The sequence below is a fragment of the Macrotis lagotis genome, chromosome 1 (genome assembly GCF_037893015.1).
Source record: "Macrotis lagotis isolate mMagLag1 chromosome 1, bilby.v1.9.chrom.fasta, whole genome shotgun sequence".
Taxonomy (NCBI): domain Eukaryota; kingdom Metazoa; phylum Chordata; class Mammalia; order Peramelemorphia; family Peramelidae; genus Macrotis; species Macrotis lagotis.
Window position 1 is genome coordinate 51,507,176 of NC_133658.1, and position 14,776 is coordinate 51,521,951.

The 14,776-nt window shown below is 49.7% G+C and overlaps 1 protein-coding gene across 1 annotated transcript; it reads left to right on the plus strand.

Annotated features, from left to right (window-relative positions):
* The first annotated feature begins 221 nt into the window (after positions 1 to 221).
* On the plus strand, positions 222 to 14,199 carry SLC22A31 (solute carrier family 22 member 31). The gene is made up of 10 exons (XM_074213563.1): positions 222 to 510; positions 685 to 773; positions 2,247 to 2,350; positions 2,619 to 2,773; positions 4,466 to 4,634; positions 6,835 to 6,971; positions 10,413 to 10,521; positions 11,749 to 11,963; positions 13,105 to 13,216; positions 13,787 to 14,199. The coding sequence occupies exons 1-10, from the start codon at positions 222 to 224 to the stop codon at positions 14,190 to 14,192; spliced, it is 1,785 nt and encodes a 594-aa protein (XP_074069664.1). The 3' UTR covers positions 14,193 to 14,199.
* The last annotated feature ends 577 nt before the right edge of the window (positions 14,200 to 14,776 follow it).

The following is a 14,776-nucleotide window of genomic DNA, read 5'->3' on the forward strand; positions in this document are numbered from 1 at the left end:
GCCCTGGGGGCTGCTTTGGGGGCCTCCAGCCTTGGGGCTTAGATGGGCGCTTTTGGATGGGCACGCCGCCACCCGCTGAGCCAGAACTGGGGCTAGGCCTTGGAGTAGGGGGTCGGCTCGGTGCCCGCCCCGGCCCGCCCCGGCCCGGCCCGCCCCGCCCCGGCCCCGCCCCGCCCGCGCCCCTGGGCCCCGCAGCCACTCGGCCGCCGCCGCCCGGGGCCATGGACGTGCGGGCTCGGGGGCCGCGGGCCGCCCGCTCCCTGGCCGGGGCGCCCTGGCCCGTGGCCGCCGCCTCCTGGCTGCCGCACGCGGCGCTGGCGCTGGCGCTGGGCTCCGAGCTGCTGCTGTTCGCGCCGCCGCCCGCGCACCACTGCCGGCCGGACCCCGCGCTGCTGCCCCCGCGGCTGCGGGCCCTCCGCGGCCCCGCGCTGCTCCGCGCCAGCCTCCCGCGCCTGCCGCCGCCCGCCCGCGGCTGGAGCCCCTGCCTGCTGCTCCGCTACCCGGGCGCCGCGCCCCGCGGCTCCGGGTCCGACAGCTCCGGGCCGGACTGCACCGCGCCCGACGGCCCCGGGCCCGACCGCTCCGGGCCGGACTGCACCGCGCCCGACGGCTCCGGGCCCGACTGCTCCGGGCCGGACTGCACCGCGCCCCACCGCCCCGCGCCCCGCGGCCCCGCGCCCGACCGCCCCGCGCCCAACCGCACCGGGCCCTGCACCCGCGGCTGGCACTTCGCGCCGCCCGCCGCCGGCCTGCTGCACACGCCCGTCACGCAGGTGCGCCCCCCGCCCGCTCCCCCTCGGGCCGGGACTAGCCAGGCTGCGCCGCCCGCCGAGCTCTCCTTCTGGGGCCCTAGAGCCCTCAGGGAGGGGCGCGGGGGGACCAGACGAGCCTTTATTTTCCAGCTGGAATCCGGTTTCTTTCTACTGTTTTCCAAGAGCCGGACGGGCCTCCCCAAGCCTCTGTGGCCCAGAACAGAGCAGGAACCCCTACTTTTCAGATGTGCCAGGGATGGGGAGCAGCCGGCGGATGCTGGAAGAGGGAGCTTCCTCCTCTTCCTCAGTCGCTGATCCTAACCTCAGCACGCACTTCTCTTCTGGGGTTCAGAAAATTCTAGCTACCCCCCCCCCCACGTAGGAGGAACCTCACACCCTCACACCTCCTTTGGACCTTTGGTCTCTAACTTAAGAGAAATTATGGGGGCCTCCTGACCCCGAAGGCGGTGTTGGGCTGTGCACATCCTATCATCAGACACACAAGAGGACTGGGGTCTGGGTACAGGTCCCCAGACTTGGGGAACAATGAGGTGCTACGAGGAACTTTATTTTTTATTTTATTTTATTTTTCCCCAATTACATGCAAAATCTTCAGATGCTTTGGAGTGCCACATTCTTCCAGCACCTTCTCCCCATGACAACAAACGATCTAATAGGGGCCGTGTAAATTGGCTGAACATATTGTGTTCAACGTATTCCCATATTAGTCATGTTGTGAAAGAAGAATTAGAACTAAGGGGGGGAAATCATGAGAAAGAAAGAAAAAATGTAAAATAGGTTTTAAAAAAGAAATATAGTTTGCTTTGCTCTACATTGAAACTTCAAAGTTTTTTCCCCGATCAGCATGGCAGGATCATTGAACTGCTGAGAGGAGCTGCATTCAGCACAGTTGGTCATCTCGATGCTGCTGTTAATGTGTACAATGTTCTCTTGGTTCTGCACATTTCACTCAGCCTCCGTTCATGCAAATAGCTTTTCTGAACTTAGGCTCCTCATGACTTCTCTAATAGCTATAAGAAACTTTAGAAGAAGGTTTAGTCCGTTGCTTTATTTTATAGGCGAGGAGCTTGCAGTCCAGAGAGATGAAATGAGTTAAATATCCATGGTCATACAATTATAATCAGCACAATCAGGATTCACGTTCAGGTCTTTTAACTCCCTGGTTATAGCCTTCTCTTGACTTTAGTGTTCTAGATGGGGCATTTGGGTGGGTTGGGGAACTATTTCTGCATGAGTTAGGAGATCTGAATTCTAATCTCAGCCCTGCCATCTGACTGAAAGCATGTAACTTCAGCTCTGTAAAAAGATGAAGATGAAGGTTTTTTAAAGTGCTAGTCAATTCCGAGGCCTTGTGATTATTCTCCCACTGGGGAAAATGTGGATGAGATAATATCTACTCTAGTATTGTCTCTGGGGTATAGGGGTGGATGGGAAATAAACCATTACAGGTGGGTCTTCTCTGTTTTCCTCCAGTGGAATCTCGTATGTGGGGACCAATGGAAGGTGCCCGTGGAGCAGATGAGTTACCTTCTGGGCTGGTTGTTAGGCTTTGTGACCCTCGGCTCAGCCTGTGACCGGTAAGGGTCCTTGTCCTTCCTCCCCTCCTCTCTTCAGGTCACACAGTCCCTCAGCCTGGAAGGAGATGGTTCCCTTTTAGGAAATCACATCCTCTGTATGGTGATTCTCACTCTGTGAGCACCCGATGCTACTATAGGCCAGGCATGAAGAGTTCTACCAGGGAACTTATGCCTTCTACCAGTTTAGCAGGCACCCACATGGTTGACCTAAATGTTGGACCTTCCTCTCTTTCTCTGGTCTTCTCTCACCAACCTTTTGTGCTTGTAGGTTTGGCCGGCGGGCCATCCTCGTGGTCTCTCTGGTTCTGGCCACAGTGCTGGGCATTGGGGTGACCCTGGCGATCAACTATCCCATGCTGTTGTCCCTGAGGCTGCTCTATGGGGCTGCTCTGGCTGGTGCCTTCCTCTCCCTCTATGTGGCCCGTGAGTATCACTCCATGATCTGTAAGACAGAATAGTATGGTGCCAAGGCCTTTGGGTCTGCACTCAGGACACCAATCTTCAAGTCTCATCCTTGAGCCTAACCACCTCTGAGACCTGAGACAAACAGCTCAGTTTGGATTCTAGTTCCCTCACCTAGAAAATAAAACCTCTCCTTCTTACCCTACTCAGTAAAGTCATAGATGAAAAGCTAGAAGGGACCTTGGATAATCAAAACCAATCCTCACCTTTTATAGATGAGGAAACAGAGGCAGAGAGAGCTTATGTGACTCGCACTACTGTGTACACAGCCGGTGTGTCTGAGGCAGGATTTGAATCCAAATCTCCCAACTCCTATCCACTATACTGTATGTCCTTCACTAAGCATCTGCTGGGTTAGGCTCTGGGGAAACAGACCTATCAAAGAAACAGTCCCTGCCACCAAGGTTTATATGTTCAACTAGGGGAGAGGGAAGATGCATGCCTCACAGCTGTGTTGTAAGGAAAGCACTTTATAAACCTATGTGCTCTAGAAGGATATATGGGTTATCTAGAACCTTTGGGCATTTCTTCCCCCCCCAACCCTGAGTCTTTAATCCTTGGGCCAAGATCAAGGAATCAGGGAAACTTGTGCCCATATTCCCTCTATTTTGCTGTAAGGAAGTCTCTTTGTAAACCTTTGTGCTCCAGAAAGATATATGGGTTATCTAGAACTTTCAGGTATTTTCCCCCACCTCCAGCCCCAAGTACTTCATCCTTAGGCTAATACCAGGGAATTAGGGAAACCTGTGCCCATATCCCCTCTATTTTGCTGTAATCTTATGTGTTCTAGCAAGATATATGGGTTATCTGGAACCTTCAGGCATTTCCCCTAGCCCCAAAGATTTAATCCCTGAATTTAGACGGGGAAATCAGGGACAGCTATGTACTATGTACACAGCCAATGTGTCTGAGGAAGGATTTGAATCCAAATCTCCCAACTCCTATCCACTGTTCTGTATGTCCTTCACTAAGCATCTGCTGGGCTAGGCTCTGGGGAAACAGACCCACCACCAGTTCCCTCTACCTTTTCCTTTATGGAACTTTAGTGCCCCCCCCCCCCCAAAAAAAACAAACTTTGAGGACACATTAGGACTTTTTTTGTTAGGGGCCTGGAAGTTGAGGTAGATCCAGAGAAGGAAGGTGAGCAGTTGGGGAGGAGCAGGATTGGTACCAGGGCCATGCTGGAGGAGATGCCAGAGTGAGAAGGAGGGGAGGGAGTGTCACTGTCTAGGAAAGATGCCAGAAGGCAAGCAACTTCCTCTATAGCATGGAAGGGTGTGTGTGTGTGTGTTTGTGTGTGTGTAGGGGAGACTGGGCCTCTTGAGGCTTGCACAGAGGGTAGGAATGCCTCTCTTGTTTGCCCAGTGAACTTGAGTGTTTACCTGCAGAAGGAGTGAGTGTTCCCGGCTCTGATGTTGCAAGGCTCCTCTGGGAAGGGAGATGACAACATGTCTGTTGAACGTGCCCCTTCTGTCCTGAGAGAGTAAGAACATTGGGGGTTAAGTGGGGCCCGACTTGGGAAAGGTGCTCAGGAGAAAGTTCAGAAGGGAAAGAGTGCATTCCTCAAAGAGGCCAACCTCCCTGAATTCCCTCTCAAACCTGGATGCCATTCTTGGGGTTGTCTCCCATTCACCCACTCATCCATCCTGGCAGGGCTGGAGATCTTTGACCCTGATCACCGCCTCCCCTTCTCTATGGTGGCCAACCTCTTCTCCAGCACTGGGACAATCCTGCTACCAGGCCTGGCGGCTATATGCAAGGACTGGAGGTTCCTGCAGGGGCTGGTGACCCTCTCCCTGGGTTTGTTGCTCTTCTTCTCAGGGTGAGTTCCCTTCCAGGATACTGTACTTGCTCCACCCTGGACTGGGCTCTGGGAGCAGGGGCAGGGGTCCTCAGGCTTCTGGGATGGAACCAGGAGAGGGTGCTGACCTTGCCCAGACCTTAGTATCCTCATCTACAATCAAAAGAGCTCACATTTCTAAATTGTATTTAGTCTTACAAAGCACTTTCCTCCGAATAGGTCTGTGAGGTAGGGGGAATGAGTGGTGGTATGCCCATTTTACAGATGAGGAACCTGAGGATCAGAAGGACTAACCCTGAGATGCCTTCTTTCCAGTCTGGTGCAATGCTATTGTGTTCATCCTATCTGGAAGGTTTCATCCTCCCTCTCTGCCTTATTTTCAATCTCTCCCTACTTGTGAGGCCTTTCTTTGCTATCTTCAAACATTTCCAAATGTCATCATCCTTAAGAAGCCTTTACTAGACTCTACCATCCTTTCAAGGTATCGTCCTATATTCCTCTTTGCTTCAACCAAACTCCTAGGGAAAAAAAACTGAATATACTCACTCTCCTCACATTTCCTCTTTTCTCACCTCTTGGTCTTTTGTAATCTGATTCCTAATTTCATTATATGATTGACTATACTCAATCGAATGTTCTAGTGATCTCTTGGTTCCTAAATCTGATGGGTTTTTTGGGCCTTCATGCTTTCTTCCACTATCTGTTTCATTGGACACTGCTGAGCTCCCCCTCTTACTAGATACCCTTTCTTCTGTGGGTTTTAATGACATTATTTTTCCCTGATTTTCCTTCTGCTTGTCTGTACTCTCCCTTACAGGTTCATCATCCACATCAGATTCCCTTAATGTGGATGTTTCCCAAATCTGTACCAGATTTCTTCTTCTCTTCTTGTCTTTCTTTTTCTCTCATCTCTCATCAACTCTGAGTTTTAATGATCACCTTTATGCTGATGACTCCCAGATCTCCCCTGAGTTTTAGTGCTGCCTCATCAACCTCCAAAGGGGGAATCCTGAAGGCATCTCCAAGATAAAATGTTTGAAACACAACTCATTCTCTTCTCCCCAAGCCCAGTCCTCTTCCAAATTAACCCCCTTCTGGGGTAGTTAGGTGGTGCAGTGAATAGAGCACCAGCCCTGGAGTCAGGAGTTCAAAGCTGACCTCAAATATTTAATAATTACTTAGCTATGTGACCTTGGGCAAGTCACTTAACTCTCTTGCCTTGCCAAAAAAAAAAAAAGATAAACAAATTAACCCACTTCTGTCAAAGGTACCACTATCTTTCATTCTCTCAGATTTGTAACTTCAGCTGCTTGTTCTCCCTCATCTCCCATATCTGAGCAGTTGCTAAATCTTTATCTCCACACATCTCTCACATGTGATCACTTCTCTCCCTTCCACAGCTCTCCCCTTAACTTCTCCCCTAGATTAGTGTGGCAGATATGCTTCTCCCAAGCTTCCAAACTCCCATAGATTTCACTTCCTTGAATTTATTTTTTATTTTCATCTATTCTGCCCATGTCTGGTCCCATCCTTGTATTCTCCCTTGTCTGCAAGTACTCCTGTGAGTAGAGGTTATTTCATTCTAGTTATATTTCCAGAATCTGTCACAGTGCCTGGCTTAATAAGTGAATGCTTGTTGATTGAAGAAGTGATACACCATCCTGATTCACAACCCATGTCATGGAGTCATGGATTCAGACCCAGAAGGGACCTCATTTTCCAGAGGAGGAATCTGAGGTTCAGAAAAACTTAAGCAGGATTTGCCTTCCACATCGGGTGGGCCTTGATGAGTGGATAAAATCATAGAATTATGGATTTAGTACTAAACGGGACATCAGATTCAACCTCCTCATCTTAGGTTGAGTGACTTGGCCAAGGTCCCTAAGCTAATAACAGGTCTAAGACAGAATCCGAACCCAGCTCTTACTGACCTTGAATCCAGCATCTTCTAGTTCCAAAAGTCCAGGAGGCCAACTCTTAGTTGTTAAGGGACAAGATATGAGAGCATCCAAGGCTCTGACCTTGTTTCATAATGAAAGTTCCTGCAGAAAATCTGTTTTGGTCTGAGCCAGGATTGGGAGCTGGAGATCACCCACCATCCTGGGTCCTCATGGTTTTACCAAGTGTGACAGGATCCCAGAATGGGAGTCGGAGTGCTGAGGAGCACAGAGGTTGGAAGACACTTGAACAAAACCCTCTCCTCTGTGTTGTGTGCTTGCAGATTTCCTTCCCTGTTCCCAGAGTCCCCCCCATGGCTGGTGGCCACTCAGCAGCCAGGCAGAGCTAGAGAGATCCTGGAGAGCTTGGGAAGGGCCAGCCCTGAGGACTCCACCTCAGAGGACACCGCATTGGTTGCAGGTGAGACCTCTGCCCTTCATCTCTCGCCTTTGACTTGGCAGAACTCGGCACCAGGGACATGCTTCTTCCTCATGCCTAAGAATCCTAGCTTCTTTCCAAATTCAATTCAGTTTTTACCTCCTACCAAATGTCTCTTTGGATCTTCGTCTATCCCTCCAGAAGAATGATTTTTGTCCTTCTTTTGCACACACACACACACATACACACACACACATATATATATAAAACATACACATGCAGCACACATCCCACACGTGTGCACATTATACACGAACATATGCATAGAACTGCACCTTTCACATATACATACAAGCACATGTTCAACATCCACCCACATGCCTATACTACATATACACACACAGATATGTAGTATCATATTTGAATGTATTCCCTGTTTCCACGTTGTGAGAAGATAATAGTTATGGGTTATTTTAAATTTTTCTCTCTAACTCCCACACAATGTGGAACCTGGTACATTATAACAATAATTAATAATAACCAACATTTATCTATTGCTTTGCAAGCATTATCTTGTGAGTTTCACAATAATCTCCACACTGGAATTAATTTTTTTGGATGGATGGATAGATGGGTAGGTAGAGAGATGGATGGGAAGATCCATGGAGGATGAATGGGGGGATCAATGGGTGGGTGGATGAGTGGATGGATATATAGATGTATGAGGGGATGGATGGATGGGTAGATGAATGGGGGATGGATGGATGGATAAATGGATTGGTGGATGGGTGTATAGATATATGGTTGTATGAGGGGATGGAGGGATGGATGAATGGATGGATGGGTAGATGAATGTATGGAGGGATGGATATGTGAATGGATGATAGCGGGGATGTATATATGGATGGACGGGTGAATGGATGGTTTCCAGGGAGTAAAACATTTACATTTAGGCATTCAGTCAGGATTGCTGGGAAGAAAGGATCCAGGCCAAGCAAGTGCAGGGGTTACACGGGGGGATCCTTACCTATACAATGTCTCCTGAGTACCAGGCATTGACAGAAATGCCCAGTCCTTAAAGGATCAGGTTCAGAGCTGGACTAGGGAGTCCAGAAGACCTAGACGCTTCACTGCTTGCACCACCCTCAAACAATTTCTTATTGTCTTGTGGCCCCAGTGCCCTATTTTACAAATGGGGATGATGTTGCCCATAATATTTATTAGCAAACTCTCGCAAAACTGCGTATTACTATTGCTGCCATTTACAAAGCCCATTCATGCATATTATCCCTTTTGATTTGCATGGAAGCTGGGGGAGGTCTGCAGAGCAAGAATCATGAATCCCATTTGGTAGTTAAGAAAATGGTCAGAGGCACAAAGTGGCTAGTCTGAGGGGGCTCAGTAGAATAGCAAAGCTCGATCTAAAACCTGGCTGCTCCCACCACTAGTCAATTGATCTCAGGCCCGCACTACCTGGACTTAGTCTAGAAGGACCATATGAAGAAAGAGCTCATGGTATCTACATGGATAGATGGTTGAATGGATGGGTGGGTGGATAAGTGGAAGTATGAGTATGAATGGCTGAATGGACATATAGATGAATGGATGATGTATAGATGAATGGGAGCATCCATGGGTGGGTGAGATTAAAAAAAACCCACTAAAATGAAGGCCAACAGGACCAAAAAACCCAATCATGATCCTGGAGAAGATAATGAAAGTGTCTCTTTCCTTTCCTTTGAGAGATGGTGGACCTAGGGGACAGAATAGTGCATGCACCACTAGGGTCAAGTAGTTTTGCTTTGCTGATTGCCTTTGTTTCAAGGAAAACCTCTGTTGGTGGGGGGCAGTACAAAGGGGAGAATCTGTTATCTGCAAAGGACTTGGATGTAGAAACAAAAGCCTCAAGAAAACATGGATTTTTTTTTTATGTTTTTGCAAAGCAAATGGGGTTAAGTGGCTTGCCCAAGGCCACGCAGCTGGTAATTATTAAGTGTCTGAGACTGGATTTGAACCCAGGTCCTCCTGACTCCAGGGCCGGTGCTCTATCCACTGCACCACCTAGCCGCCCCCAAAACATGGATTTTTTTAAAGCTCTAAGTTAGCCACAACCTCAGGAGAGCCACATTTTGAGTTTCCCCTTTGCCACTTCCCAGTAGGATGATCCTGGCCCAGTCACTCTTTAGCTTCTCTGAGCTTTCTGCACAATGCGGACATTGATGCTTGCACTGCTGTCTCCCAGAACCAGTGTGAGGAAGCCAAGCCAGATCATTTATGTCGAGTGTTTTGAAGACTTTAGGGCAGAATAGAGATATTGTTGTTCAGTCACTTTTCAGTCATGTTTAACTCTCTGTGACTCCATTTGGGATTTTCTTGACAAAGATACTGGAGTAGTTTGCTATTTCCTTCTGCAGCTCATTTGATAAATGAGGAAACTGAGGCAAAGAGGGTGATGTGACTTGCCCAGGGTCACACAGCTATTAAGTGTCTGAGGCTGAATTTGAACTCAGGTCCAGAATGCTACCCACTGTGACACTGCCCCCAGAATGAAGATGTTAGCTATGAATAATGACTAGCATGTCTACAAAACTCTTTATTAATATCTCATTTGAGTTTTATAGCCTCCCTGGGAGTTTAGTTCTATTAGGACCCCTCATTTTCTGGTTTGGTAAACTGAGACAAACAAAATTCAATGTCTTATCTGGTAAGTGTCTGAGGCTGGATTTGAACACTCCATCCTGGTGTTCTAACCCCTGTGCAGCCTAGCTTGTTGCCTTTATTATTATTAAAGCTTCAAGCACTGTAGAAATTACAATCTGTTGATACTACCAGAGAGGGGACTTGAAGGATAATTGGATAAGTAAAGGCACAGGAAGAAGGTTTCAATGTGCAATTTCCTAATAAATATTAAGCATCTATTATGTTGGAGAAACCATGACCAAGCTTCTTGGTCTCTGGAAGCAGGAAGGTGCAGGGGATGTATGTACAGTAAAGAAGGCTGACAAAGGCAGTAAGTGTCTGTGGAAGGTTACTATTGATTTCGGGGCATTGAATGCCAGACCAAGGAATGAGGTCATCAATTGTGAGAAGCCATGTTAAAGACTGTGTGTGTATGAGTGTGTGTGTGTGTATGTATGTAATTTAGTGTGTATGTATGAGTGTGTGTATAGTGCGTGTGTGCATATGTGTGAATATGAGAGTGTGAGTGTATGTGTGTGAGCTAGGGACATACCCCATGCTCTCGCCCTGTATGTTTTGGGGGGGTGGGGAGACAATATGTACCGAATCCCTCCAGTGGACTATTCTTCAGTGTTCCATTGAGACAGGAGAGCATTTGTTCCTCGGTGGTCCACGATGACTGGCCCCTCCCTGGGGGATCTGGTGGGGAGGCTGGGGTTGTTCTCTCTCTCTCTCAGCCTTTTCATCGTCTTCTCCCAAGCAGGGTCAGGCTCAGTTAACTCTTTCCTTTCCTTCTCCCCAAAGAGTTGGATGGCCTGTCCGAGAGGAAGGCCTTGCCGCGGTACCACTCCATCTTTGAGGTCTTCAACACTCAACTCATCTGGAGAAACCTCCTCATTCTGGCCTTCACCACGTAAGAAACTACTATGTCAAAGCAGGGAGTTGAGGAGGCAGAAGGGCCTGGGGCCCATGGGGGTGCTGGGTGGTAGTGGCATGGGCAGGAGGATGTGGGGTGCCATGTGGTACCGAGCCAGGTGTGATTGGGGAGCAGTCAGAAGAGCCATCTTTGTGGGTCACCTCCTCTTTAGGCCTTGGCTATCTCTTCTCTAAAATGGGAATGATAATCCTCTGACTCTCTAAGAGTAGTGATGAGGATAGCACCTACTAAACTGTAAATCACTATTAATTGGGAGTTATCACTACTCTCTCTGGGAGCTTCTACCTTTTATGGCTTTGGGGGGACCCTCTGAGGAAAAGATGCAGAGAGAGCAATTGAAGTTCAACCTAAAGAAAAAACTTTCTGGCAATTCAGACCATCCTGAAGTGGAATGGGGCTGCCTGGGGAGATAGCGGCCCCCCACCCTGGGAAGTCTTCAAGAATGACTGTCTCTTGAGAATGTCACCTATTGAAATACAGGGAATATCAAATATCAAACTTGTGTGGGTCCCACGTATATCAACTCTAAGTGGTCCCTGAATTCAGACGAGGAAGAGGTCAGTGATGACTGGAACCATTGAGGAGGCTGGAGGCAGGAGCAGTTATGAAGGGCTGTGAGTGGGGAGTCAGATCATGATGGCGGAGGGCCAAGTCAACGTACCAGTCTGGTGGTGCTTGGATGCCCTTTCTAGGAATAATACTTTTATTTTTGATAGGCTTTTTTTAATCTTAAAGTTTAAAGCATTGCAGAAATTACAATAAGTCGATGCTACTGGAGATGGGACTTGAAGGATAATTGAATTTGTAAAGGCAGAGGAAGCGACTTGTCCAGGGCCATACAATATGTCAACAGGTTGGATTTGAATTCCGGTCTTCCCAACTCCAGGGTCTGTCCTCTGTCCACTTTGCCACCTAACTGCCCTCAGAATAAGGATTTATATACACAAAATAAAACACACAGGATCACAAAGGAAATTTTAAAAAATGAGTGAAAAAAAAATATGGTGTTTTCCCCAACCATCAGGGCCCCCTGTAATCTTCCCATGAGCTCTGCGTTAAGGACCCTTGGACCAAGGTGGTTCCTGTGGTGCCTTCCAGCTCTGAGACCCTCTTTCTCTCCCCTGAAGCTGCATCTGCTACATCCTCCTAGGCTTAGGTCACTCTTCCCCTGCCGGCCCTCAGCCTGCCTCCTTCCCTTCCCAGGTTGCTCGGGAACGGCATCCTCTACAACTTCACTCAGAACCTGGACCCCTACCTGCCCCGCTTCTACCTGCCCTGCCTCCTGTTGCCAGGGCTGGAGGCAGCTGCCAGTCTCTTGCTGATCCTGATGGCCCAGCGCTGCGGCCGCCGGGCCAGTCTGCTCCTGTGGACCATCCTCACCAGCTTGGCTGCCCTGCTCCTTCTCTCCCTTGGCCAGTGTAAGAGGAAAGCAGGGCCTTGGGAGCAGAAGCAGGGATGGGGGGGGAGGTAGGGGTGGCGATCAGGTAACACAGTCTCCAGGCTAGAAGAAATCCATCCCTAGCCCCAGTCCCTATTTTACAGATGGAAAATCTGACCCCCAGCGAGGGGAGTCTGTCTAAGGTTACCCAGCCAGCCAGGGCCCTCCCAGTCAGCATTCTTTCCACTGGCTCCCTTCCCTGATGGGTTTTCAGTCTCCTTGAGGAATTCAGAGGATGCAGACGAAATCGCAGAGCAGCTTGATGTCCTACAGGGAGTGCTGGCCTGGGGAGCAGCCTCCCGGGGTTCACATTCCAAGTCTGCCACTGTTATTCTCTGGGGTAACTGAACCAGGGGGCAGCGGATAGTGCTGAACCTGGAGTCAGGAAGACCTGAGTCTGAAGCCATCTACTGACACTAGCTTTGTGGCCCTGGGTATGTCATCAGCCTCTCTCTGCCTCAGTTTCCTCATCTGCAAAATGGGACTCATCATAGCACCTCTATCCCAGAGTTGTCATGAGAATCAAATCAGTAAAGTCCTCTGTAAGCCTCAAAGCACAACTTAAATACTAGTTGGTATTATTGCTATTAGATCAATGACTTTAATTTTTCTAGAATTTCTTCTCATAAAGTGATGAGGACAAGATTCCCTCTAAGGTCCCTCTCAGAGCAGCTAGGTGGTGTGGTGGACAGAACATGGTTCTGGAGTCAAGAAGACCCGAGTTCAAATGTGACCTCAGATATGTAATAATTGCCTTAGGCAAGTCACTTAACCCCATTGCCAAAAAAAAATAGTCTAAAGTCCCTCTCGGCTCCAAATCTGCGCTCCTTTGCCTCTAAACGAATGGACAAAGGGACTCGGATAAAGGAGGAGACATGCCAGTTGAAATAATTGGGGAGGGCTTCCCAGAGGATCTGGGACTTTGGCTGTTCCCAAGGGCACTGTTCAGGGACCAGATCATGACAAGAGAGAGCTAAGTCCAGGTGCCAGTCACCCCAGAGAAGGGGCAGGGGATGGGGAAGGGACCCCATCTTCTGGGGGTACAGCCAAGGCTGGCGCAGGCCAAGAGAAGGGGCTGGGGGTGGGGACAACAGCTCCAGGACCTCCCTCATTCCTACCAGACTTGCCGACCTGGACAGTACTGTTTCTCTCTGGCCTGGGGCTCCTGGCCTCCCAGGCTATGGCTGTGCTTAGCATCTTCTTTGCCAGTGAGATCCTGCCCACCACGATCAGGTAAGCCCTTCCCCAAGCCCGGGGAGGGCCATTCTTTCCTCTTCCTCCTTTCTGTTTAGCCACATCACCCCCCAAATATCTCCCCAGACTCCTGGCGCTGCCTAACACGGTAGCTTTGCTGGCTCCCTGAGGGTCTTGTTCTGAAGCCCCAGGGATGAGCAAAGATTAAGATTCTCAACTTGTGGCTGGGTTTACCCCAGGGGGTTTTAGAGGATGGGAGTGGATCTGGTCTCAATATCTTAATATTAATAATTAATCTTAATATCTGGGGCTGGCACTGCCAGGTAAGAGTAGGGGAGGGGGAGGAGAGATCATTGAGAGGGAAAAGAGATTCCCCCCTTTTTTGCCAAGGGGGGGCAGGGAGGAGGAGAAAGGGAGAAATGTAAGTTATTTTCCCAAAGATATTTTCAGATTCTTTTCCCCAGGCCTTCACATCTCTAGATGAAAAGCAGGAAAGACATATTTGGGTCTAGGGCCACCCTAGTCCCAGTCTTGGGTTCAGTGACTTTGAGGTTTCCCCACTCACTCCTCTGTATGTCTGACCTCTGCCCTGACCCACATTTCCTTCAGAGGAGCTGGCCTGGGCCTCACCATGGCAGCTGGGTTCCTGGGCCAAGTGGCCACTCCCATCATGAGCATCTCCAACAACCATGGCTTCTTCCTCCACCACATGGTCTTTGCCTCTTTTGCTGTCCTCTCCATGCTCTGCATCCTCTTACTACCTGAGAGCCGAGGCCGGAACCTCCCAGAGTCCCTGGAGGATGCTGAGGGCCCAGGGTCCTCCCCGCTCTCCCTGCGTCACCCCCAGGACCACCACCTCCCACTGCTCCTGTCCTCCCAAAAGCGGACCTCCTATGGATGTCGGCAATACTCCTGCCCAGTGGTCCCCTCCCAAAGGACAGGTGGCCAAAGACATCCACCCACCTGGGATCACCCTATGGAGTCCCATGCCACCCAGGACCCAACGCGTGCCTGAACGACGACAGGAGCCCACCCTTGGTAACTGCCTTTATCGATGCCAGTCCTAAGGGAGGGCATGGCAAACAGGATGGTGCTCTGTTCCTACGGCCTCTGTGATCATGGAGAGCGATGAGTCTGGGGTCCTGACTGGTCTCATCACCCATTCGGTGTGCCATCTCTAGGATGGGCCGGAGATTCCCAACTTACCTGGAACTCAAATTCTGGACACAATAAGCTTTCTCTATACAAGAGGCAGACCAATACTGCTCTGGCCATCCTCCCATCACCCTGGGAGTTGCCTCTGAAGTCCCCAGCCTCAAGTAATAGGTTGTCTTTGTGGGGCAGAATATCCAGACTTCTGAGATGTCGGATGGAGGCGACCCTGACTTCTTGCTCCCCTCCTTTCTTAAAAGCCCTGTGAGAACTGCTGTTTTGTCCATTCTTTCCATTGGGAAAGGACCCTCGTTCTTTTCTGGGTCCAGGACCCCATTCCTTCCTCCTCTTACTTTGGTGATATTTCAGGGGATGGTACATGAGCATGAACTTGGCTTTTGGTGCCTAGAAAGACCCCCATACTCTTGTTCCTGAAGATTCAGGACC

Excerpts from the sequence above, each read along its gene's own strand:
- SLC22A31 (XM_074213563.1), top strand. The coding sequence starts at position 222 with ATGGACGTGCGGGCTCGGGGGCCGCGGGCCGCCCGCTCCCTGGCCGGG. Across the intron at positions 774-2,246 it reads TGCACACGCCCGTCACGCAG|TGGAATCTCGTATGTGGGGA; the intron begins GTGCGCCCCCCG and ends GTTTTCCTCCAG. Across the intron at positions 6,972-10,412 it reads GGACACCGCATTGGTTGCAG|AGTTGGATGGCCTGTCCGAG; the intron begins GTGAGACCTCTG and ends TTCTCCCCAAAG.